This window comes from Gopherus flavomarginatus, chromosome 15 (assembly GCF_025201925.1).
Source record: "Gopherus flavomarginatus isolate rGopFla2 chromosome 15, rGopFla2.mat.asm, whole genome shotgun sequence".
NCBI lineage: Eukaryota > Metazoa > Chordata > Testudines > Testudinidae > Gopherus > Gopherus flavomarginatus.
The window spans coordinates 9,158,929-9,184,056 of record NC_066631.1 but is presented as its reverse complement, the minus strand read 5'-3'; the positions used below and the strand labels follow the sequence as shown (position 1 = coordinate 9,184,056).

Sequence of the window (25,128 nt, the reverse complement as noted above, 5' to 3'; positions counted from 1 at the left end):
CTCTAAGCTTAATTACCTGCTGAGATCTGATAAGCTGCCACCAATCAGGAATTCCAGTGCCTGATACTCTTTGGTCCCCCCAAAACCTTCCCTGGGGACCCCCAAGACCCAGACCCCCTGGATCTTAACACAAGGAAAGTAAACCCCTTTCCTCACCGTTGCCTTTCCCAGCCTTCCCCTCCCTGGGTTACCCTGGAAGATTACTGTGATTCAAACTCCTTGAATCACAACTCAGAGAAATTAGATCTCCTGGAGAGATAGACAGATTCACGCTCCGTGAATCTAAAACAAAGGGATTTCCCCTTCTCCTTTCTTCCTCCCAGATCTTTCCCGCCCTGGGTACACTAGGAGATCACAGTGATTCAAACTTCTTGAAGCACAACACAGAGAAATCAGGTGGGTTCCCCCCCCTTTCTGTCCCTCTCCCTTCTCCTTCCCTGTTAAGTACAGACTCAATTCCCTTGAGCCTCAACAAGGGGAAAAATCAGACAGGTCTTAAAAGCAAAACTTTTAATAAAAGAAAAAAGAATAAAGAAAACCACTGTAAATTCAAGATGGAATATTACAGGGTCTTTCAGCTTATAGAAACTGGAGAAAAAGCCTCCTCCAGCAGAGATACAATTTAAAATACTTCCAGCCAAATACACATTAGACCTCTACCAGCCAGATACACATTTGCAAATAAAGAAAAACAATTAAAAAGACTAAACCGCCTTTCTACCTTTGTACTTACTAAATTTGAACAAAAGATTAGAGAGCCTGTAGGTACTTGTGGTCACTCTCAGAGCCCAGAGAGAACAAAGCCAAACCCAAAAAACACAAAGAAAGGCTTCCCTCCACCGAGATTTGAAAGTATCTTGTCTCCTGATTGGTCCCCTGGTCAGGCGTTTGGTTCCCTGTTTTTTAACCCTTTACAGGGAAAAGAGACATTAACCCTTAACTATCTGTTTATGACACACCCCTCCAGTGTGTATTGCTGCACCGTGTAGACCAGGGGTCAGCAACTCTCGGCACGCGGCCCATCAGGGTAATCGGCTGGGGGCCGCGAGACATTTTGTTTACGCAGACTGTCTGCAGGCATGGCCCCCGCAGCTCCCAGTGGCTGCGGTTCTGTTCCCAGCCAACGGGAGCTGTAGGAAGCGGTGCGGGCCGCAGGGATGTGCTGACCACTGCTTCCTGCAGCTCCCATTGGCTGGGAGCGGTGAACTGCGGCCACTGGGAGCTGCGGGGGCCATGCCTGTGGGCAGTCAAAGTAAACAAAATGTCTCACGGCCCCCAGTGGATTACCCCGATGGGCCGCTTGCCGAGGGTTGCCGACTCCTGGTGTAGACAAAGCCCAAGTCTCACTGAGGGTATGTCTACACTGCAGTTCGACTGGGTGTAGTCCCCAGCGTGAGCAGACTAACACAGGCTGTCTCTGCTTGAGCTAGCATGGTCAAAATAGCAGCGTGGCCATGGCATGGGCAGCAGCTCCAGCCAGGATCTCAGGTGGGGTTGTGCTTGAGTGGTTAGCCCATGCCTGAGCCACTGACCATCCTGCTATTTTTAGTGGGCTAGCTTGAGCAGAGCTACGACTTGTAGGTCTACCCGAGCTGGGAATTACACCGCCAGTTACGGTGTAGACACAGCCTGAAAATCAAAGGCACACAGGAGCCTAAGTCACTTAGGCGTTTTTGAAAATGTTACCCACCGGCTTTGGGTTTGTCGGGAGCTGAGATTGAGAAACTTACTGCATCTCCACCCTGGGTGATTTTCCATTAGGTGAAGTAGTTTGTTTTGGAATCGTTCCCTGAGAATTGAATTTCAGGGGATGGGAGTTGGGGGGGATTCTTGGACTGCCTCTTCAAGTTGGCATCTCATGCAGGAACACTTTTGATTTGTAGTAAAGTGAAGGAGGAGATGAATTGGGACCAGGTGATGATACCCTTGTGCCACAGATAGTCCCATTGCCTGCAGTGGGACTAGCCAAGAAGTAAGGTGCTATTCAGGGTGAATATGTTAATGTGGAAACCTGTCCCTTAATTCAGGGGCTCTCAACCTTTACAGACTACTGTACCCCTTTCAGGAGTCTGATTGGCCTTGCACACCGCCAAGTTTCACCTCACTTCAAAACGACTAGCTTACAAAATCAGACATAAAAATACAAAAGTATCAAAGCACACTCTTACTGAAAAATTGCTGACTTTTAAATTTTGACCATATAATTATAAAATAAATCAATTGCAATACAAATATTGTACTTACATTTCAGCGCATAGTATAGAAAGCAGTATAAACAAGTCACTGAATGAAATGTTAGTTTGTACTGACTTTGCTGGTGCTTTTTCTGTAGCCTGTTGTAAAACTAGGCAAATATCTAGATGAGTTGATGTGCCCCCTGGAAGACCTCTGTGCACCCCGGGGTATGTGTACCACTGGTTGAGAACCACTGCTGTAACTCTCTCCCCCGTTAAGGTTGTTATATGATTTTTCACTCTTTCTCCTTGTCCCCCGGTGCAGGCTTGGTGTTCGGATGGAAAGGAGCGGGGATTAGATGTTTGGCTGCAGGTGCGTGTTCTCTCTGCGTGCCGTACTGCCTTTGGTCAGACAGCCTGTACACCAGGCTCCAACTGAACTGCCCAATAAATACACCGACTTCGTTTTTAGCGAAGGAACTTGGTTAGGTTTGTTGCCGACGAAGCACGGTGCTAATGCCCTGGCACAATGGTTACAGGTACACTGACACATGTGTGCTTGTGGCAGTGGACCAGCTCAGGCAGTGGTGGGACTTTCCGCTGTTCCCTCGGCCAGACAAAGATACCCCCTTCGAGGCTTTATTTTATACATTAGTACAAATGAGTTATGTACTGCCCCTCTGACATAGTCAGTTACCACCCATCACCTTGTACATTTGTATTTATTACACTGTCATCCTGACCTTATCTCTAGGATGGGTCAGCATGTTCCTGTTATCTGTGGGGAATGTGCTGGTATCGAGGTGTTCTGCTACCACCCTTCCGGAATATATCTGCATGAGTGCTCTGTGCCTAGCACCAAGGGTTGCCAAGCCTCCAGGATTGTCCTGGAGTCTCCAGGAGTTCAAGATTAATCTTTCATAAAAGATTATGTCATTTGATGAACCCTACAGGAATTCATCCAGCCACAGTTGGCAACCCTACTAACACCTCTTAGGAATGTGATTTTTTGCAATATTAGCCCCATTCTTGCCAGATTCTGTGAGCAGGGCCTGCCTCTACTCACAACCTGACTTTGCTTTATATTAGCAAAGCTTTGACCACTACTTTAGCCTAGGCCTCAGGCCTCATACCAGGCCTTTGCTACAAGGGCTTATGTCTCATGCTCTCTTCCTACTACATTCCCTCACTTTTTGTCTTTTTATGGGGTGGACGTTCACCCATCATCCTGGAAAAGCAGAATGCATGGACTGAAGATGACCCAGTGGGCTAAACACTGGTACGTGGTCATCTTACTTTACCATTTACACATTCATGCCCCATCTGTTCTTTGGTTTGCACATTTGTTTGCACGACTGATGGACAGATTTTATTTTCAAATTATGTGTTGTTTTTTGTGGGGGACCTGGGAATGTTTGGTCCAGGACTTTGACTGAGGAATGTAGTTTTATAGTTGCTATGGTATTGTGGTTTGGCCCAGATAGCTACACACTCCTATTAGGGCATTTACAGTTACCACCTCTCTTATTATTATTGGTAGTAAGATGAGTGCTTTGAAATACTGGGATAGGTATTATAACTGTGTGTTTTACAGTGCTATGAATATGAGAAGTAAAAGAAATGTGAAGTATTGGCATTACAAATGAGGCCTTTCCATATACAATTGCGTAATTGGTTGCTACACAGTACTGTCCATTCATGTTATAGGTTACCCTTCCCAGGAGCGCTGCCAGCTTTTTTGCCACCCTAGGCGGCGGAAGGTCCCATCCCCTAAATGCTGCCCCCGACAGAGGCGGCGGAAGGTCTCGCCCCCGAAATGCCACCCCTGACAGAGGCAGCGGAAGGTCCTGCCGCCGCGGTCACCACCCTCCAAATGTGAGCGCCCTAGGCAACCTCCTAGGTCACCTAAAGGGTTGCGCTGGCCCTGACCCTACCTGCTAGCTGTTACCCTTTAGTAAGCTTTACTGAGCAGGAAACAAGAACGTCTACGTTCTCTGTTCCATTGCTTGCATGGCTTCGTGATACACCAGTAGTTGACGTAGATTCACTTGTTTTTTATGGATGCTGTTTTTTAGATAACCTAGTGAATGGACAGTAACCGATTTGTTAAACATTGTGTGCCAGGGTTTAGTATTGGTACCCAGACGCTGAACAAGATTGTTTTGAATAACAGGTGCCTTACTTAGGATATGTTGTTACTGACCCCAAAGTGTGACTGGTACTACCAGGGAATTTTTTTACCCAATTTGAAGTTACTGTGGAACGTAATTTTTTTTAACCAATTTTGGTTTTATTTATTTTTTTGCCTTCATATTGTTTGCTGCCATTTATTTATTGACTGTTTTTTTTACTTGTGTATTGGTTAAACAGTTTAGCAATGTTATGCACATTGTAAATGTTGTACAGCAATAATACAATTGCTTTTACACAGTAGCCAAATTTAAATTAAATGACAGTTAACCTGGTTCAGCTAGTGGTTTCTAACTGATTGCCAACTTATTTGTTCATATATGGTAGACTGAGGTGTAGTTGACCAGTTTTTTATTTATACTTTGCTTTGCTTTTCTTGATGCGTGGGGGTTTCTTTACTGTGTATTGATATCTTCTGATGTCTTTGGGGTGTGATATTTTTTGGGAGGGGGGTTGGTCTGTGGGATGCAACCCTAAACAGCTTAAGTGAGTTAACATCATAAAGTTCTGTGTTTGTTTTACATTTTTCTTGGTTTTAGTAACCCAAATTTAATACACTTATTAACGTAGTGTGTTTACAATGCAATAGGGACCAAGCTTTTTATAACACAAGCTATACTTTTGCAATTGTTGTATGGACATTCATTTTTCACTTGAGGTGCATTACGGATCTTTTATGTTCTAAATATAGTGTTTAACTGCTCAAATTGATGCTGACATTTTTTTATGAGGAGGTGTATTGCTTTCCCCTGCTGAGCTTTGTTTTAGCAAAAGAGGTAATGTTAGAATTTTTACCCACTCTTTTTAGAGTTAATTTGTTTGTGATACCAATTTCACTTTTGTTAACTGTTTAGAGGCACAAACGTTAACCACTACTTTCCTTGAACATAACTTAAAAGAGAATAAAAATGAAACCAACATGAATTTTAAATACATGTTTATGCAAATATTTTGAGGGTATTAAACTTTGATGATGCTTGGTTGTGTTTGGGAGACAAAGGTGGAAGCCTGTTGAAATTGTTTGGTTAGCTTTTTTTAACATTTTTGCTATGATGTTGTTATGAAGATATATTTAATAAGATGCAAACAAGTTTATAAAAACCCAAATAAGAAATTGACATTTTGCTAATGTTGAGGTTTCCCTTACATTTTTTCTTGTTTGTTTGAATAAAAAACCTGTAATTGGGTTGCTCCTGGGGCCAGGTCTGCACTACACACTTACACTGATATAACTAAGGGATAAATCCACACCCCTGAGCATCACAATTATACCAACCTAACCCCCAGCATAGACAGCACAGGGCTTCTCCTGCTAACATAACCACTGCCTCTCACGGAGGTGGATTAATGTAGTTAATCCACTACACAAATGAGAGAAGCTGCAGCATTTTACATGTCGACCTGCCCTCGGTCATCTCTGCCAGGCAGACTTTGGCTCGTGAAGATGCTTTGAAGAACAGCGGCCAGAGCCTTTGCTGGTGTAAATCAATGTGGCTCCATAGAGTTCAGTGGAATTATGCTCATTTACACCAATCAAATAATTGGCCCCAAATTTTCCTTCCCGGGACTTTATTCCGCATCTGCTCTAGTTAAGGTGGAAGAACTAGACAGTGGGAGAGTTTGCAGAGGGACAGACGAAATATAGCTTGGGATGATTTCAGGGTACAGCCAGGTTTTGAAACACAGCTCCAGAGAGGATACCTGTGCTGAATGTGTTGTATCGGGGTGTCTAAGCCATTCAGATCTCTATGGGGCCCGTACTTAGCTCTGTCTATGCTCATGTCTTTCTCTCTGTCTCTTTTTTTTTTTTTTTTTTTTCAAATCTCCCTTTACAGACAGAGAAGCTCATGATTCATTCAGAGCCTAAAAACTAGTCTGTGGAGATGTCTATGAAGTGAGCCAGTTTCCAAGCACAAGATCAAGGGATGGTTCGAGGCCTGTCGTGTCTCCTCTCTAATCTTTTGTCCCTGTGACCCTCTTCAGCAGAGAGATGCTTAGTTCTGTGCCTGCTCCTGCCAGCCCAGCCTTCTGTTGGTGACATGCTCTTGCTGTCCCAGTGAAGGTTACCTGGGCTGCTGTCGTCATTACCTTACAAAAGAGAGAGAGAGAGGAGGGAGGAATGAATGACTGAAATTATGCTGGCAAAGAGCTGGAACTGATGTGCAACCACTGATGCTCTGCAGATTTTGCAACAAGGCAAGTCATTCCAGAGCCAGCAAGTTCCTCCTTGCAAGCAGAGATAAGCTGTGCTCTCTTCTCAGCTGCTAATTTCTCTGCTCAACGGTGGGCTAGTCTGTGCTCAGTGGGTCTAGAGGGCTTGGGCTGCAGGCTAGAAGACCAAGGGCTACAATGGAAGAGAATTTGTTCAGTGTGCAGCAGATACAGCCCAATGTCATTTCGGTGAGACTCTTCAAGCGCAAGGTTGGGGGTCTCGGGTTCCTGGTGAAGGAACGTGTTAACAAGCCCCCGGTAATCATCTCCGACCTGATCCGAGGAGGGGCAGCTGAGCAAAGCGGGCTCATCCAGGCTGGGGACATTATCCTGGCAGTCAATGGCCGGCCCCTGGTGGACATGAACTATGAGAGTGCCCTGGAGATCCTGAGGAGCATCGCCTCAGAGACCTATGTGGTTCTGATCCTGAGAGGTCCCGAGGGCTTCACCACTCATCTGGAGACCACCTTTGCCGGTGATGGGATGCCAAAGACTGTTAGAGTAACCAGACCTTTGTGCCCAACTGCCAAAGCAGTCGACTTGTCCAATCCAAGCATCCACGGCAGAGATCTGCAGCAGGGAGTAGACCCTACCATGGGCTTGGGTAGTTCAGCATGGGCTAGAGAGAATGGACAGGAAGCAGAGTCCCTTGTGCACGTCAATGGTGTGGTTACCAGCACCAAAGGTGAGGACTCTTTGAAGGGAAGGGACAATGCCAATGCCAATCCTTGCCTGAACGGTGGGGTCGAAAACAATGAGTTGCTAAAAGAAATAGAGCCAGTCCTGAAACTCCTAAAGAGCGGCACTAAGGAACTCAATGGAGATGCGCCAACCAAGGTGGAGACAAGAGATATAGAAGTCCAGGTGGACTGGTATGTACCTACAAACATTTTTTACCCTTGGTATCGGTTATGGCGACACAAGTCAGATGGGTTTGGTGGGGTCAGGTTAGAGCCTTCTCCAGGTCACAGACCTATTGCCCACTAAGGCATGATGGTCAGGAGAGAGAATGACAGCTAGAAAGGGAAAAGAAAGAAAATGTGAGAGGGGGAAATGGAGGTAAGAGGAGGACAGATGCATGGGGGAGAAAACAAGAAGCGGGTAGGAAGCATGGGAGAACAGAAAGGGGAGAACAAGGAGACTGGAAGAGGACAAAGGGACAGGAAAATAAAATTTCACGGACACCAGAGCTAGCAGTGTGGTCTACCAGATTGGGCACTGGACAGTTATATGGCACACATGGCTTCTTTTCCTGGTTCTGCCACTGACATGCTGCATGACCTTAAGCAGAGTTCGGTGCCTCGGTTTCCCCATCTGTAAAAAGAAGTCAACGATATTGGCTCTCCTAATACAGCGCTTTGAATTTTGTTCATAAAAGATGTCATATAAGAGCTAAATCTTGTATTATTACAACCCAAACCTTCCAGAAGAGAAGCTCAGCTCGCTGTAAATGATGCTTCTAACAGCCACCATATTTCAAAATGCTCTAGGCCTGTTCTGCCACCCAGCCCCAGCAGTTAGGCATCCAATCCTGCTCCCAAGGAAAGCAGTGGGAGTTCATCCACAGATTTCAGTGAGAACAGGTTTGGATCCTAGATGTGCAGCTCTGCTTCTCTATTTTTACACAAGCAGGAGAAATGCTATAAGCCGAGAGTCTTTAAAGTGCCCTCGAGAGCTTGAAAAACGACATTTCGCTAGAATGTAATTGAGGACCTGCGTAATTCCCCCCCTGTGTTTTTAATTGTTGTTAATTGTTCTGGTGTTTGTGCACTCACAGGAGCAGGCTCCTTCCCAATTAGCTTGCTCCTCCTGGCCATTTATTAGCAGTGATGCATTGCCGTTTCCTAGTCTCTTTCCCCAAGAATCTCAAAGCATTTTACAAACATCTTGGGTACATCTGCATAGCAAAAACAGCCCCAAAGCAGTGAGTCTCAGAGCCTGGGTCAACTGACTCTAACTCAAGGGGCTTGCGCTCTGGGGCTAAAAATAGCTGTGTAGAAATTCCTGCTCAGGCTGGAGCCTGGGCTCTGAAACCTAGTCACGAGAGGGAAAGTCAGAGCCCTGATGCCTACAAATGCTACACTGCCAAATGTCTACACTGCTATTTTTAGCCTGGTAGCATAAGCCTGATCAGTTGACCTGTGCTCTGATACTCACTGCCACTGGGTGTTTTTTGCCGTTTGAATATACTGTGAGTCTGCCAGCCCCGTTGTGAGATGATGGGTGTTAATTTATGGTTGGGGAAACTGAGGCACAGAGCAGTGAAGGCCAATGTTTTCAGAAGTGGGTCACTGATTTTGGCAATCTCCGTGTTTGGGGACATAGCTTGAAATGCTGGCAGGCCCGATTTTCAGAAGTCCTGAGCATCCTAAATTCCAGCTGTAGTTAGTGGGATGTGCAAGGGCTCCACACCCCTGAAAAGGAAGTTGTGGGTGTCTCAGGTTGCACACTCAAAAATAGAGAGATGCAAAACCAGTGGTTGCTTTTGGAAACCTGTTGACCTAAGGGAGTCACCAGCATCACAGAGAAAGTCAGTGGCAGAATCAGCAGCAGTGGAACCCAGGAATCTTGACCTCTATATGCCTATGAGACCTGCTGGCCATCAGTCTGTCTATGTCCGTCCCTCCTTTGTTCGCCACGGTGACATCGCAGCAACTTCTGTGGAATGTACTGTGATGTCACAAAGACTCGCTGTGATATTGCTGAAGAGGTAGGGAAGGCTGATTATAGAGGAGACAGCCCCTGAGAATAAACCCTTTGACTGGCTTGCTATGCTAGGAAGGCAAAAAGCCTGGGTGAATCCAGCACTTACATGAGAGTTGGCTGGTGAATTACTCTAAGTTTGAGCAGCGAAGAGTCCTTTGGCACCTTATAGACTAACAGACGTATTGGAGCGTGAGCTTTTGTGGGTGAATACCCACTTCGTCAGTTGAAAGTTTGCAAGGGTTGGGAGCTGGGCAGTGGAGGGGGAAGAGACAAAAGGTACTGGAAAGCCATACAGCTGAAAGGAGCCTATCCTTTTAATAGTATCTAAAGGAAGTTGAAAATTTTCTGTAAAAATTGTTTAAGGAAAACTGTGGCTTTGAAACATTTGAGAACAGTAGCCAGGGCTGCCGGGGGGGGTAGGGGTAGAGGCAAGTGGGGCAGTTTGCCCCAGGCCCTGGTCCCTGCAGGGGCCCCACGAGCCCTGGCCCAGTGGCAGTCCTGGTCTTCGACGGCATTTTGGTGGCAGGGGGCCCTTCAGTCACTCCGGGTCTTTGGTGGCATTTTGGCAGCTGGGGGGCCCTTCAGTGCTGCCGAAGACACGGAGTGACTGAAGGGCCCCCCTGGCACCAAAATGCCGCCAAAGACCCGGACCGCTGCTGGGTGAGTACAAGCGCCGCAGCTCCCCCGCTTTGCCCCAGGCCCCCGGAATCCTCTGGGCGGTCCTGATGGTAGCAGCTTTCTGTGGTAAATGTCAACTTTTTGACAAAACACTAACCTGAAACCAAACAATATTTCTACCTGGAAATGCCGCCATGGCGCCTCCTGGGAGTTACAGCTTGGCTGCCTCATGCCTCTGTTCTCCTCTCCGTCTAGGTTCACTAGCTCAAGTACCTGACTTATTTTCTGCAAAAAAGAGTCCAACCAACTCTAATAAACTCCACGATAAAACGTGCATGTTTTTTTAAAATGCTGAATCAGTAGGTTTCATGCAGAATCATGGTGAGGGAAGGTGAATGGCTTCAATGCTCCGGCTTATGACGAGAGGCCAAAGAGCAGAGAGAGCCGCCTCATACTTTATTCCTGAGGGTCCTGGGCCTGTGAAATGCTGAGCCCCACCTACAACAATGCACTGAGAATCCTCAGCTCTCATTGAAGTCAGTAGGAGCTGAGGGTTCTCCAGTCCTAGCTCCTCAGTGGAATCTGTCCTAAGCAGCTATCCCAAGAACCAGCAAGAATTAGTGGCCTTGAAGAAGTTAGTGTTTAACTACACCTTAAAGAGCACACTAGTATCCTTGGGGAAGCTTTAAAGTGGCCTCTGGAGAGAAACTCTGGCCCAGGCTTCACTCAGAGGCTAATATAAGGCTGATAGGGAGCATGAAGCCCTGTAAGAATGACAAGGGCAGTGGCATAATTCACTGCATTGTGGGTAAAATACTGGGGCGCGGTGATGCTAGTGGTTTTAGACGGACATAGAAGAGTAGAAACTCTGCAGGGAAACCAGCAGAGAGCAGCTCTGTGCATCAAAGGGTGTTTTCACCCTCGAGAGAGACGTGGGAAAGTCACCCCAGTCCCTACCCCCCACTACCCGGGGCTGAAAATGATCAACTCATTTCCTGTGCTATCTGCTCAGTTTGAAACAGGGCTGGTGCATTGGGGAGGCCTGATCATACGGAGAGAGACACTGGGACAAGCACAGAAAGCCCAGGGAGACTGGACAGCAGGATAACTATGGATTCTGCAGTGGCAGACACCATTGAGATGCCTAAAAAACAAGTAACCCTAAGAAGAATTAGACAGTGGTTAGGTGCAGCTGTGACACCTTGGGCTGTGACCTCTTCAGATCTTATAGACTAGGCCAGTTAGGCCTAGTCAGAGTGGGAATGGGAGATCTCCAGGTGAATCCCAATTATTGCAGGTGCTGATGTTTGCCCTTTCGTCCAAGGTCAGTACTGAACATACGTCTCCATATGGCATTAAGGATGTTAAACAGGCCGTCTTTTGAATAAGAGCTAAAGCTGAGGTGCTGACTACTCAGGGTCACTAATGGTCTGGTGGTACATTGGGTACGTCTATATTACCCGCCGGATCGGCAGGTAGTGTTCGATGTATCGGGGATCGATTTATCGCGTCTCGTCTGGACACGATAAATCGATCTGCTAATCGACACCCGTAGTCCACCTCGGCAGGAGGAGTAAGAGAAGTCGACGGGGGCGCCGCGGCAGTCGACTCACCGCTGTGAGGGTGGTCAGGTAAGTTGAACTAAGATACTTCGACTTCAGCTACGCGAATAGCGAATAGCGTAGCTTAGTTGCGTATCTTAGTTCGAACCCCCACCCCACCCCACTAGTGTAGCCCAGGTATTAGTCTCGGCTAGAATATAGTGTGTGTAACTGTGTTCTGCCTACTTAATTCCCCCCCCCCGCCTTTGTAACTGAGGGTGTGTTGTTCTCTTCCTGAGCCATTGTGTAACATTGCACATGTTGTTAAGAGGCTGCTGCGTGGCCCAGAGATGGCGGTATTTCAGGATAAAGCCTGTTCCCTTTTGCAGAGCTTTGGGGATTCTTTGGAAGAAAAAGAATGGTGCAAATATGGAGTTTATTAATAATGGATCAAGTAGTGAGGGTCTTTTTCAGGACAGTCTCCCTCTGAAATCAGTGAACGTTTTTCCTGAGTAAAAAGTGAGTAAGAACCTCAGGATTTTGACCCACTACTACAATATCCTATGTAAGTGTAATACCAAACAACCCTGGTCATCAGCAAGCGGGATTGAACCTGGGACCTCTGAAGCTAAATACATGAGCCTCTAGTGCATGAGCTAAAAGGTGCATGGCCCTTAGCTAAGGCTGTAGAGGAGACTCATTAATGTTTCCCTAAGTGATCTCGGTGCCACTAGATGGGCCTAAACACCACGCCCAGGAGGTTTGTGGGTTACATAAGGGATACAAGAAATCACCAAGACTGCACCTGGCAGGAGGTGGCTAAATTGCATCCTAAGCTTCCTTGGTCTGTATTCACCTGGGAAATTGCCTCAGATATTAGATGCCATCCATCCAGTGTGGTTTTCTGGATACATGCTCGCCCTGTGGACTTGCTGTCTGTCCTCAGGGGGGGCTATAATCACAGCTGAGTGTGCGCTGTTCAGGGCAAACCAGTTGTAATGGAGTTAATATAAAAATATACCCTGGAAGTGGGGGGAAAGGTCTGATGAGAAGCAACTCTCATCTAACAGGGTCTCGGCAAGATACAGCGTAGAAATCAAGCACAATTCATTCATTGCCAGCTAACCTTGTTCTATTTTTGACCCTCAGCCAGAGGAGAATTGTCACATCCCATTTCCTTTCATGTTGCCAACATTTATATTGTTTAACCCTCTGGGTTGTTTTTTTTCCTTTTTCCTCTAGGGCCCATTCCTTAGCTAGATAGAAACATGGCAGTTTTAGGTAGCAAGGGCCTAAAGAACAGTAATGCCACAGTAAGACGTAGACTGGTGTGGAGGATGGAAGTTGTTTCACAAAGGATTTGGAAATCTGACTTCATTCTGTACCCGAATGAAACCCAACATTTTTTAAATTCTCCGTGAAGGAAAATTCTGGAAAAAAGAATTCATTTGAGGGCAATCAAAATGTTCAGATTTTGACTTTTTGGTTTTGTACTATGACATACATAATATTATAAACACTTTTTTAAAAAAAATTAAAAACAAAAAATAGAAACACTTCTTTCTGGAAGCGTTGAAACAGGACGTTTTGAGGTCAGAATGGCTTTTCTGGTTTTCCTCTAAAACTAAAATCCAGTATAAGTTACCCATGTTCGTAAAGTGTCTCGATTTTGAATCTGACAGAGTATGGATCTGTTGAAGTTTCACCTGCCAGCCCTAAAAAGGCAGACTGCTTAGGACTAGTCTGACAGGATCCTGTCGTGTTTTTTCCCTGAGCGGTTCCGTTTGTTTTTGTGCCTTGAATTCCATCTATTCAAATGACTGACCTGCTTTATAGCTGAGAAACCCACTTGATCAGTGGTAGCCAAAATCCTGTACGTGGGTCCATATGGCCAGGGCCGTCCTTAGCCATAGGCAGAATAAGCAGCCGCCTAGGGCACCGAAAGGTCTGGGGGCACCTCTCTGCAGGGAGCCCAGACAGAGGGGAAGCAGTGGAGAATGTAAGAGCAGGGCTGCTGGGTCCTGGAGAGAGCCGAATGCAGCACAGTCTGAGGGAGGAGATTGGCTGCTGGGAAGTCTCTGGGAAGGGGTAGGGGAAGGAACTCACCTGCAGGGGTGGCAGCTTATATGGGCTCAAGGTGCTCAAGCACCAGGAATATTCAAGGCTGGGGGCTGTGCTCCACCAATATTTGGAGCTGGGTTTCTCCTCTGCCCCCACCTCGAAACTTCCCTGGCTGAAAGAAAACAGCCAGTGCCTCTCTCCTTTGTTTGGGCTGCTTTTGCCTAAGGCTAAAGAGATCATTGGGAGGCAGCCTCTTGGAGCACTGGGGGAGGGGAAGAGGAAGAGAGGAGGGGGAAGGAGGCACACACATGCTTGGGAGCTCTCTCGCCCCCCCCCCCCCGGCACTCAGTGGCAGCAGCAGGGATGGGGAGGCCACACATGATGGCAACCCCCCCCGCCCTGGTACCCATCATAGGGGAGGCAAGTGGGCTTTCTGGACCTGAGAGAGTCACTAGGAGCATGTGCAGTGACTGTGGTGCAGAGTGAGTGTGCTGCGGGTGGGGGGCAGGAGAGAGAGGAGGGGGTCCCTTCCCTGGAGCTTGCTTCTGCCAGTAAGGAGGGGGGAGAGTCCTCTCTGGCCCCAGCCCTGGGCAGCCTGTCTGAATCCCAAGTTCCTTATCCCGAGCCCTGCCCCACCCCAGAGCCTGCACCCCCAGCACCCCAACCCTGAGCACTCTGCTGCAGTGTGAACCCCTCATCCCTAGCCCCATCCCAGAGCCCTCACTTGAGGGGAAAAAACATGCAACTTAAATTTGGTGGTCAGTTTGGAGTATCATTGTGTTTAGCACAATACTTGATTATTTTACACCCTTTAAAGTATACAGGTGTTACAAAGTGAGAATGTTCTTAATGTTTTCTCTGAATACTGTGTGGGTGCCTCAGTTTCCCCTATGCATTTCTCAAGGATCTAGATGGTGGGATACGGATGTGTGATTGTTGTAGAGCCCTAGAGTGCCAGTGTGATGCCGTTTGCACAGAGAATGGCTGAAACCCTGTCTCCGGGCAACTGAAGGCCTGGGTCGCTCTCCTGCAAGGTGCCAACTGAAGGTGTTGGAGAACAAAGAGATCAAGTGGCCTCCTAATGCCTGGAAAAGAGACAAAGGCCAGAGGAGAGAGTGTCAGTGCCTGTTTGGACTTCCGGGAAGTGCATGGTGTGGAAGAGGATGCTGGGATGCTTTGGGACTACGCCATACAAAGCCAGTTAGGACTCTGGGGGAGCCTCCTCTCTCTGAGCATACTGTCTCCAGAGCAAGACGCTTACACCTTCCTGGGTCTGACCTCAGAGCATTCAGCATGCCCTTCCACACTGTGCGCTTTCCACAGCAAGTCTGTCCAGGCAGGTCCTGGGGCAACCAGAGGTCCCTGCATCCCAACTCTGCAGTCAGACGTGACTGTCAGCCAGCCAGTAAAACAGAAGGTTTATTAGATGACAGGATCACAGTCTAAAACAAAGCTTGTAGGTACAGAAAACAGGACCCCTCAGTCAGGTCCATCATGGAGGGTGGGGAGCCTAGACCCAAGTTCTGGGCCTCTCCCCATTTCCCCAGCCAGCTCCAAACTGACACTCCCTCCTCTAGCCTTTGTGTCTCTTCTGGATCTCTTCTGATCTCTTTGTCCCGAGCACCTTCAATTGGCACCTTGCAGGGGAAACTGAGGCACCCACACAGTATTCAGAGAAAACATTTAGAACATTCCCACTTTTTCACAAGTGTAACAAAATATAATACTGTATATTGAAGCAGGCAAGTGCTGCTTCTGAGTTTACACTTTTAATTGACTCTTGTAATCTTGTGGTGCCAACGCATTGTAGCTTCATTTTATATCGGCTTACAGGGTGACAGCGGGGGGGAGGGAGGCGGGCACCACCATTTTGGGCATCACCAAAAATTATACAAACTTGCTGCCTATGCTCACCTGTGAGTGTGACTCTTTCCCCTGGCGTGAGGGCTGTCAGGGCTGTGTTGGGTGAGGTGCTGGGGGGGAGGTGAGGCTGGCTGCCTACCTGCTGAGGAATGACAGTGAAAGTAACTCACTTCCTCACAGGCAGCCAGGATTGGAATGGTCACACACGGCTGGGCTGGGGATAGCCAGATAGCATGTGCGAAAAATCAGGACAGGGGTTTGCGGTAGGGTGAGCAGATGTCCCACTTTTATAGAGACAGTCCCATATGTTGGGTCTTTTTCTTATATAGGCCCCTCTTGCACCCCACCTCCCATCCTGATTTTTCATACTTGCGGTCTGGTCACCCTAGGTGGGGGTAATTGGTGCCTATATAAGACAAAGCCCCAAATATCGAGACTGGCCCTATAAAATCAGGACATCTGGATCTGGTCGCCCTAGCTGGGGAGTGCATCTCTCCCCCAGACTGGCAGTGATCCATCTCATCCAGGGGGAGCTGCACAGGGCAGGATGAGCTGCTGTGGCTCCATGGGTGCCCCGTCCCTGAGATCAGATGCTGTGCTAACTTCACCATGGTCCGTTGAGCTGGCGGTGGTGCCCATTGGTGTGTGATCAGACCTGAGGATTTGCTGCTGCTGTTGCCGCTCTGCACCCCAAGACGTGGATTTTGGGGTCCTTCAGTTTTCCACCTCTCCTCTTCTACTGCAGCTGTTGAACCAGCAGGCTGGGGGGGTGAGCCAAGCATGAAAGCAGTACTGTGTTGCCATTTTGATTGTCACTGAGCAAATTTGTTTGCTAAAAATGCTTGCTAAGAATCCTGAATTCAATTTCAATATATATTTTTTTAAAAAAAAATCAATATCTTAGCCAAAAACAGAAAATTAAGTTGTTGACAATTATTTGTGACAATTTTGGAATGGGGAAGAGAGTGGGCCAGTTTTCATCAGAGAAACAAAAAATGTTGACTGACTTTCCTATAGCCCTGTTACTGCTAAATAGAGCCCTCCAACAACTGTAATATGCTCATCTCCTTACTAGTGTATAGAGCAGGGGTCGGCAGCCTACGGCACATGTGCCAAAGGTGGCACGTGAGCTGATTTTTGATGACACGCAGTGGTGGGCTGAATGGCTCAGCGCACCGCTGCTCTGGGATTCCGGCTGTTGCCCCATTGCCACTCAGGGTCCCAGCTGCCAGCCCCACTCAGCACCCGCTGCTGGCCTGGAGACCCCCAAGGAACCCCAGGCTGGCAGCAGGCTGAGCAGGCCGGCGGCTGAGACCCTAGCTGAGCCACTCAACCCACTGTCGGCCTGGGGTTCTATTCACTCAGCTGGCAACGGGCTGAGTGGGACTAAATTCAACGAAATAGGAAAACAAGAGCAACTAATGACAAAGTGCAAGAACCTAGAGCAGTGGTCACCAACCTTTTTCGTCTGGCGTGCGCCAGACGAAGGACCGTGGTGGTGGATGAGCATCCGCCGAAATGCTGCCTAAATTCGACAGTAAGCAGTGTCATCCAGAGGCATTGGCGCCAAAATGCCACCGAATTTCGGCGACATTTCTGCAGATGCTCGTCCTCCGGCCAGTATGTGGGTGCACTGAGAAGCCCCTGTGGGCGCCATGGCACCCGCGGGCACCACATTGTGGATCCCTGACCTAAAGAGCCTCCTGAAGCATGGTGATCATTTTGATTTAAATGGACTTGAACTGTACGAAGTACTGAGTTGTTGCCACATGCAAAATCAGTGATGCACATTGTACAGTTTATTCATACCAGCAAACTTGCCACTCATATTCTACTGACAATTCCTGTAACAGTAGCATCAGGAGAATAGAGTTTCTCAAAACTAAAGCTCATTAAAAACTATCTGCACTCTACAATAAGTCAGGAACCTTGACTGGTCTTGCTATTCTTACAATCGAACAAGACATCACTTTGTCTTTGTCATACGATGACATCATTACTGATTTTGCAGCCAAAAAAGCCAGAAAGATTGCTTTTAATTAAAAACTAATCCTTGTTTCAATACCTCTTCATATAAATTTCCAATAAAATGCTGACAAATTTAAAAATATATATTATTTGCATCATTCTGTCAAATCAGAATTTTTTCTATAGTGCGACTTTTTAGTGTTAGTTCATCAGTATTACAGTGTGCTTAATTAAGTTAAACTGGTTTTAGTAACATGCCTGTGGCAAGTTTTCCAATACTGTAAGCTTATGTTTGTGTTGCTAAGAGCAAGACAGGCACAGGGGCACCAGTTTAATAATCCCGCCTAGGGCACCATAAATCCTAAGGATGGCCCTGCATATGGCCTCATACATGCTACAGTGTGGGTTGTCCGCTTCAGTGCAGATGTTCTGCCAGCAGGCAGCGTTCCAGCCAGGCTGCTGTGCCAGAGAAGGGAGCATTGCATGCTGGGGGTCTATCCTGCTGCAGCTCTGTGTCAATGACTTCAGTGTGCTGTCTGATGTGTTTAAGGTACTCCCTGCAGTCTCCTGCAAGCTGGAAGGTCATGTGCTCTAGTGATATAGGTGAGTGATCAGGAGACCTGGGTTCTATTCCAGACTCTGCTATTGATTCATCAAGTGGCTTTGGACAAATCACTTAACCTCTTGGTGCCTCAGTTTCCCCATTAATTAGGTCCTGTTTAGAGAGTTTTTTCATTTGAAAGAACTCTACATAAAATACTTCATAGCAGCATTGTTAAATCGCCAGGGAGGGGAAAATTGGAGCACACCCTGATTTAGTGTCATGTGGCTGAGCTGGGGCTCAATTTACCTCCTAGGAACCTCCAGTTGCTCTTACTGAGGTCCATGGCAAAGCTCTTCTTTACTTAATGGAGTCCAGACTTTAGCCCTGGGGCTGATGCAGCTCATGATGATTCACTGACCAAAAATAAGGGACACTTGAGAATATGCAAGGTCCCGGTTCCCCGGGAAACAGCACACGAATACATCACCTGAGCATACAGAACTCTTAGGACCCTACGGGAAGTGAAGAGGGTAACCAAAGGCAGGGCATGTTGAACCATTACCTATAAAGAGAAGAGCAGATGTGGGCAGCCATTGCTACTGCTCATAGCAGCCGGTGTTTGTTCTGCTCGCAGTCTGATGCCTGAGCTGCTGAGAGGAAAATGTACAGCCGGTAGGTCACCAGGCACCAGTATTGATATGGAACATACTGATCACATGAATGAAAATAGAATTTAGTGTAGTAACCCTAGCCCAAGTTTAAGGCAGGTGGAGGTGCTGACAGGAGGCCACAAGATCACCGCACCCTGCAACTCATGTTCCAGCAGGGCTGAGCATATCTTTACTGGATGTCCCCACAGGAAAAACAAGTTTGACTGATTCCCGAGGAGAATTTCTCTTTTGATGCGGGGATGTGACTCTTTTATTTTGTTTGTTCTGCCCCTTGAAGTCTCCAAGGACTCCTCTCTCTATAGAGGAGACTGAGTCTCTCTCTCTCTCTCTCTCTCTCTCTCTCTCTCAGCCCTTTCACAGAGACCCTTCTTTTGTCCTTTCTTGTTTGCTGACTTGTTCAATCTATAATAAGACATGCATGCTGACCATTATCTTCTGGTTGCTCTTTGTGTATTGCAAACCCAGCTGGGGAGAACATTCTGTGATGCAGTTTCTGAACCTGGCCAAACCCTGACCGATGACAATGGGAGTTTTGTACCAGTAAAGGCTTTAGGGTTTGGCCCGATGTCTGTATTCCTCTAACACCCTCTGTAGTGAAGAGCATGTTCAGAACCTATTCAGTACCTTTAACAAACTCTTATTAAATACAAAGACACGGCTCCAACTGCTAAGCGCAGCCACCACAGTTCCTTATTTGTTAATCCAAAATCTTAGCATAATTCCTCAGATGCCTCATCTCCTCCTCAGGGCACGGGATCCACTTATTGTTCCGCACGATGTTCTCCTTAGGGAGGCTTTTGTTCTTTGCATTCATATATTTAAAATGCTCCTTTATCGCTTAGGAAGCTGTTCTCACTTGGATCATTTGTGATCCCTGGGTTTTAGCTGCAAGAGCAGCCCCAGCATGCGGGCCTTGTTCTATCTTGGGGAACTGCCCCCTGTCTCTTTACATGCGCTGTTCAGTTCTAGTTGGATGTGACGTTCTCCATGTCTTCTCCGAGACTACTGCAGAATGCTGCTGTGTGCTGCTCCCTGCCAGCCCCACGGGCGGTTGCGTTTTATTGCTATGTGCAGCATGGGATTACCTCTTTCTGTTGGTGTGTAAAATGCTTTGAGATCCTTCGGCCTGACTGTATAGAAAAGCATGTTGTTACTTCTGATCTCTGACATTGGTTTGATCCTAGGTAATGGAGAAAAAAGATGGGTAGTCGATTCTTCAGCATTGCAGACCATAAACTGCTACCTGGCATAGCTGGTTGTGACTGGAGCAGAGGGTGGCAGCTTCTTCTCAGCCTGAAATATTCCTCACAGCAGGAAATGCTACCTGAGAATGTGGAAAACCCAGAGAGAGAGTGAAGGAGAATCACTTACAAACTACCCTGTGGCCCATATTATTGATGGTGGTGGGTGATTCTGCTGGAGGAAGGCTGACGGCAATGCCCCAGGGCAAAGTGAGATGGGAAAAGAAACCTATTTCTCTTGCATAGTAGAGAAGAACATTCTCTCTTTTTCCTTCTCATGCACACAGAGCTCTCTTCCCAGCTCATACTGGCACAGACACCTATTGCCAACATATGCTTTTCACGCACTGGGACAAGGGCTGCATTCTGCCCATTGCCAACAGCATCCTAGCCTTCTGGTTACTGCACTAGGTGTTGCTTACGGCATCGGTGCAAAACATTAGACTTCCAAGCTCTTATTGGTTCATCCAAATGAGCTTCCAGGAATCCGAGCAATCAGTTCTCTCTCTTGTCAGTGCAAAGGAAGTTCGAGAACACCTACTGCCAAGCAAACTCAGTAGACCAAATAGGTGAATGGACTGGCACTCAGAAGAGCTGGGGTGAAATCCTGATACCAGTGAAGTTAATGGCAAAACTCCCCTTGACTTCAGTGGGGCAGCTTTTCAGCCCTAGGTTGTATCCACAGCTCTGCAACTGATGTGCTGTGTGCCTTTAGGCAAGTGCCTTGACTTTCCCTGTGCCTCTGTTTCCCCTCCCACACTCCTGAGTGACATAGTTCTACTGAAGGAAGTATATAGTGTAGACCTGGCCTAGGTGTCCATACAGTACCTAGTTCAATGGGGTCCCAGTTCCGGCTGGGACCTCATTGGTGCAACCCAGGGCTGCCTAGCAAGGGATGGAGGACAAAAGGAGCAGTTTTCCCCAGAGGCAACAAATTGAATTTGAGGGAAGGGCAGCCTGGCCAAACCTGAGTTGCGCTGCAATCCCGTGCACCAGGTTGCAATGCGCAGCCCTGCAAGGACAGGAGGTGCCACTGCAGAGTGAATACCAGGCATGCTTACTCCCCAGTGCCCCCCTTCCCCCAGGCCTCCCCTCTAATTGGTTTCCTGATTTCAGTGGGGAGTATTCTTTTTAAAATCCTTACTTTCCATAGTAGTCATTTGGAAAGGCTGGGAGCCCTCAGTTTCAGATTTTTCCCTAGGTCCCCCAAATCCTCTGTGTGGTCTTGGTGCAACAGGAATACAAATAAAAAATAATAGCAGCCTTGGAGGCATCAATGAGAATAATAGGTCTTGACTGTGCTAATGAATGGAGGTTAAAAGGACCTATGGTCCAGTGATTAGGGGCACTAGCCTGGGACTCAAAAGATGTTCTGGGTTCAATTCCTGGCTCAGCTTGCCTTCCTGTGTGACCTTGGATAAGCCACTTAGCCTCCCTGTGCCTCAGTTTTCCATCTGTACAATGAGGATAACAACCTGGCCCTGCCTCACAGGGGTATTGTGAAGGTAAATACACTCACGCTTGGGAGGGTGTTCGGATATTACAGTAATGGGGGGCCATATAACTACCAAAGCTCAGTCCTTGCTCTGAAGAGTTGCTGTATTCTGTTCCTGTGATGTCAGCTCTTGTGTACAGCCCCAGAGGGGTTTGTGACATGCACAGTAGATAAACTGTGCCTCAGAAGCAGGGCCCCAGCCTGGCGGGCAGGAGTTGGGACAACACAGTGCAGAATGTTCACAGTGTTTGATGCATGCGTTATTCTGCATGTAGCACATAGTCATTATCTTACAGTCGTCTTTGACTTTGAATGGACCAGATTAATGGTGAGTGAGGTTCTGTATTTAATCTGATCAAAACCCTTTCACATGTGCATAAAAGCCAAGTTAGCAAAAGAACAATTTCCTCCTGGTAGAGGTGACAGAAGGGAATTTAAATTAAAAATCCAACCCCTGTTGGGTTTGAATTCTGTTGGAGATATAAAGTAGAGGTTTTCACCCCAAGGCTACCCGGTGTTTAGAATATATCCCCGGGAAGTGGTGTAACATCTTGGATGCTGGAGGGCTCAACTTCATTCCATAAATGAACTAGAAACTTCTGGAGTGGTTGGAATAAAACCGAATGCTGTTTTACCTCATTTATACCAAAAGCCACGTGCATGGGGAAAACTTCCTGACAGTTAATTTGCTGTGGGCATTTCCCTTCTTTTTAAGGTACGAGTGGCTTCGTGATCAGGGCACCTATTCAAATTAGGTTTTGAGCACCACGTTCCTGATTTGAGGCCTGATCCCAACCCCCTAAAGTCAATGGGAAGGCTCTCACTGACTGCAGTAGGCTTTGGATGAGGCCCCAGGTTTGCAACAGGAATCGTTTTTCATCGCTTGGTGTCAGGGGAATAAAGATCAGACCTACACAGAAAGAAAGGAATTGCCAGAGCGGATTAGAACAACAGCCCATTTAGTCCAGTCGTTTACAAAATCCTAACAGTGGGCAACTAAATCATAGCATTCTTATGGAAGAAGTGTCTTCCCAACCCTGGGCTGTAAACAGCTGGGTTATGTCCTAAATCATGAGAGCTGATGTCATTTACACATTTTTACCCTAGCTGGTTTGACTGGATTATATTCTCATAACTCATATAAATAACTAAGTCCTCATTATCTTTGTTTTAGTATTCATATTGCAGTAGCGCTTAGACACCGTTTTGGAGCCTACTAAATAATTATCCTCAAGGATATCTTGTGGTGGTAAGTTCCACAAGTCAATTCTGCATGAGGAGGGGGGGTGTTAAACAAAGCCAATATATCTTTGTGTCACTCTTAAATTAAGTGTGATCCAGCATGGGTAACAATTGCAATATTGTTGTTTTTTTCTTGCAGTACTTGTATCTTAGCACATTAATCCTCCAGTCTTGGAAACATGAGTAATTTTACATGTGTGAGTAGTCTCTCTTCAGTGGAATTCCCTGTGTAAAGTTACTTACATGCACAAGTGTCTGCAAGATCAGGCTCTCAAAGCATCAAACAATCTCCCTGAGAGCCACGTCAGTTTGTTCCTTCCCACTTACATTCCACTTAAGCAACAAGTTCCCCCCTCCCCAACAAAGCTATTATAGAATAACCACCATCAGCCCTATATTCTGTCCCCTTTCCTTCCAATCCTGTATATAAACTAGGGCCCCTAATTTGTTTTGATGCATTTGTATATTAAGAGCACTTCAAATATGCTCTTTGTTCTTATTCCATGGGACAGCATGGGGCAGGTGGCATTGTGTATAACTCAAATGCACTCTGGCTAAAGGTTCTCCACTCTTTATTGGGTCCTGCGGTGGCTGGTGTTGGGAGTGGTAGCACGCTGCATAGCGAGTGATAGGGTTAGGAATATGTCTTCCCTGGAGTGCAAAGGTGTAAGCTGGATGATTATCACTTCCCTACCTTGGCCCAGTGAGGACTTCGGCTTCCTGCCAGTTTTAGGAATTGGGATTTTTTACATTGCGAAACTCCCATTGCTTGTTGTTGAGCTAACACAGGGTGATCCTTTGCCAGCGTGGGGAGTTTCCAATTCTTCCCCTCAACCCCACCCCTTCAAACTCTTGCAAGTTTTCAATCCTGTGGGAAGCTGCCCAGAGCCAGTCCTGTATCCAAGCAATTGGCAGAGGGTAGCAGCTGCCTGCTGGCAACACACCAGCTTGAGTTCATCCCCCATGCAGTAGGCAGGGAGGTTTTTCTCTATGGCTGAGCAATCTGGGAGTTCTGATGGGGAACAAGCTGTGTGTGGCTCTGGGAACGAAATGATTAATATTCCCCATCCTCAGTTTCAGGGAAGTGGACAAGTCCCAGAAACTCGTGCCAGCCAGGATGGAAAATGACCGAGTTTTCAATGACCTGTGGGAGAACAGTGACACGCCCGTCGTCCTGAACAACCCCTACTCAGAAAAGGAGCAGGTAGGCACTGGTGTCTTGTGGGGTGATTAGTAGGGGTGGGAGCTGGTGTAGAAGCATAAGATTGGCTGCAATCTGCTTGTAATGGCTGCTCCATGTGGGAAGGGAGCACATGCAGGGACTGATCCTGCTCCCTCAAAGGCCATCGATGTCCATGGGAGACGAGGAGCTCAGCACGTTGTAGGGTGGGGCATGGGGTGTGCCCTAAGACAGGCTGCTGCTGCCCTGAGAGCAGTGGCCTTTTACAGCTCAGCTGACAGTGGCCAGTGCAAGTCTCCTTTCTCTTAGAGCCACAGTCACACGCGATCTGGCTTCTGGGCATAAGGTAGCATTGGAGGAGGTCACTGAAGCCTGAATCGCTCCTTTGGGTTGGGTTCCCGTAGGAGCAGCATTTACCATGCCCCAGGGTGCAATGCTCAAGCCCTTCTCTGAGCTCATGACAGGACTGGCCCAATCTCAATTGTGTGGCCCAGTTACTCCAGAGCAGGGGTGGTCAACCTGAACCTGAGCAGAAGCCAGAATTTACCAATGTACATTGACAAAGAGCCACAGTAATACGTCAGCAGCTCCCCATCAGCTCCTGTCCCCACTCCCAGCACCTCCAGCCCACTGGCAGCCCCGCCAACAAGCACTGCCCCTTCCCTCCCCATCAGCTGTTTCGTAGGGTGCAGGAGGCTTTGAGGGGGAGGGGGAGGAGCAAGGGCATGGCAGGCTCAGGGGGGGGGGGGAAGGGGTGGAGTGGGGGCAGGGCCTGTGGCAGAGCCGGGGGTTGAGCAGTGAACATCCCCCGGCACATTGGAAAGTTGGTGCCTGTAGCTCCAGCCCCGGAGTCGGTGCCTATACAAGGAGCCGCATGTGGCTCCGGAGCCACTGTTTGGCCACCCTGCTCCAGAGCAACCCCGTTTGTTGTAATGGGATCACGTGTGCAGCTGCGAGCTGAGTCTGGCCCGTTCAGTCCAGAAGCCATGCAGCTGGTGGGATCCCATTGCTGACGGCAGGGCTGCAGCTTGCGCTGGGTCTGAGTCTCTGTAGAACTTTCCCCACGGCGTGCAGAGCATACGTGGCAGAAGAACAGCGTCCAGTCCAGTCCTCAGCAAAGCTGAGGGTCCCCCGTGGTTCCCATCAGTGGCCAGAGTGGGCCATGAAAAGAAAGCAGAATGAGATGGCTTGTTCTTAACAACAGACATCTTGCGGGCAAAGCCCTCAGTGGTGGTAAGCGTGTTTCTCATTGCATTCATACAATTTGAAGTGGCCCTTCAGATAGTATTTACGTCGTGCTTGTCATCTTCTAGCACTTTGCAAACATTCCTTGCTTCTCACACCCCTTTGCCAGATGGGTATTAGCCTCATGTCTGCAGAGTGGACAGAGGGGGAAAGTGATTTTCCCCCACTTCGGTGGAAT

The 25,128-nt window shown here is 47.7% G+C and overlaps 2 protein-coding genes across 4 annotated transcripts in view; one reads left to right on the top strand and one right to left on the bottom strand.

Moving 5' to 3' along the window:
• The window catches only part of LOC127034846 (uncharacterized), a 299,262-nt gene that overhangs the window by 206,580 nt on the left and 67,554 nt on the right, over positions 1–25,128 (bottom strand). The gene's annotated exons all lie outside the window — the stretch shown is intronic.
• NOS1 (nitric oxide synthase 1) overlaps positions 1–25,128 on the top strand; it is a 156,612-nt gene that overhangs the window by 76,574 nt on the left and 54,910 nt on the right. For all 3 annotated transcript variants that reach the window (XM_050924126.1, XM_050924127.1, XM_050924125.1), the window contains exons 2-3: positions 6,200–7,447; positions 23,600–23,729. In XM_050924126.1, the coding sequence (XP_050780083.1) occupies positions 6,714–7,447; positions 23,600–23,729 (864 nt within the window). In that variant the 5' untranslated portion in view covers positions 6,200–6,713. The remainder of the gene's footprint in view (positions 1–6,199; positions 7,448–23,599; positions 23,730–25,128) is intronic.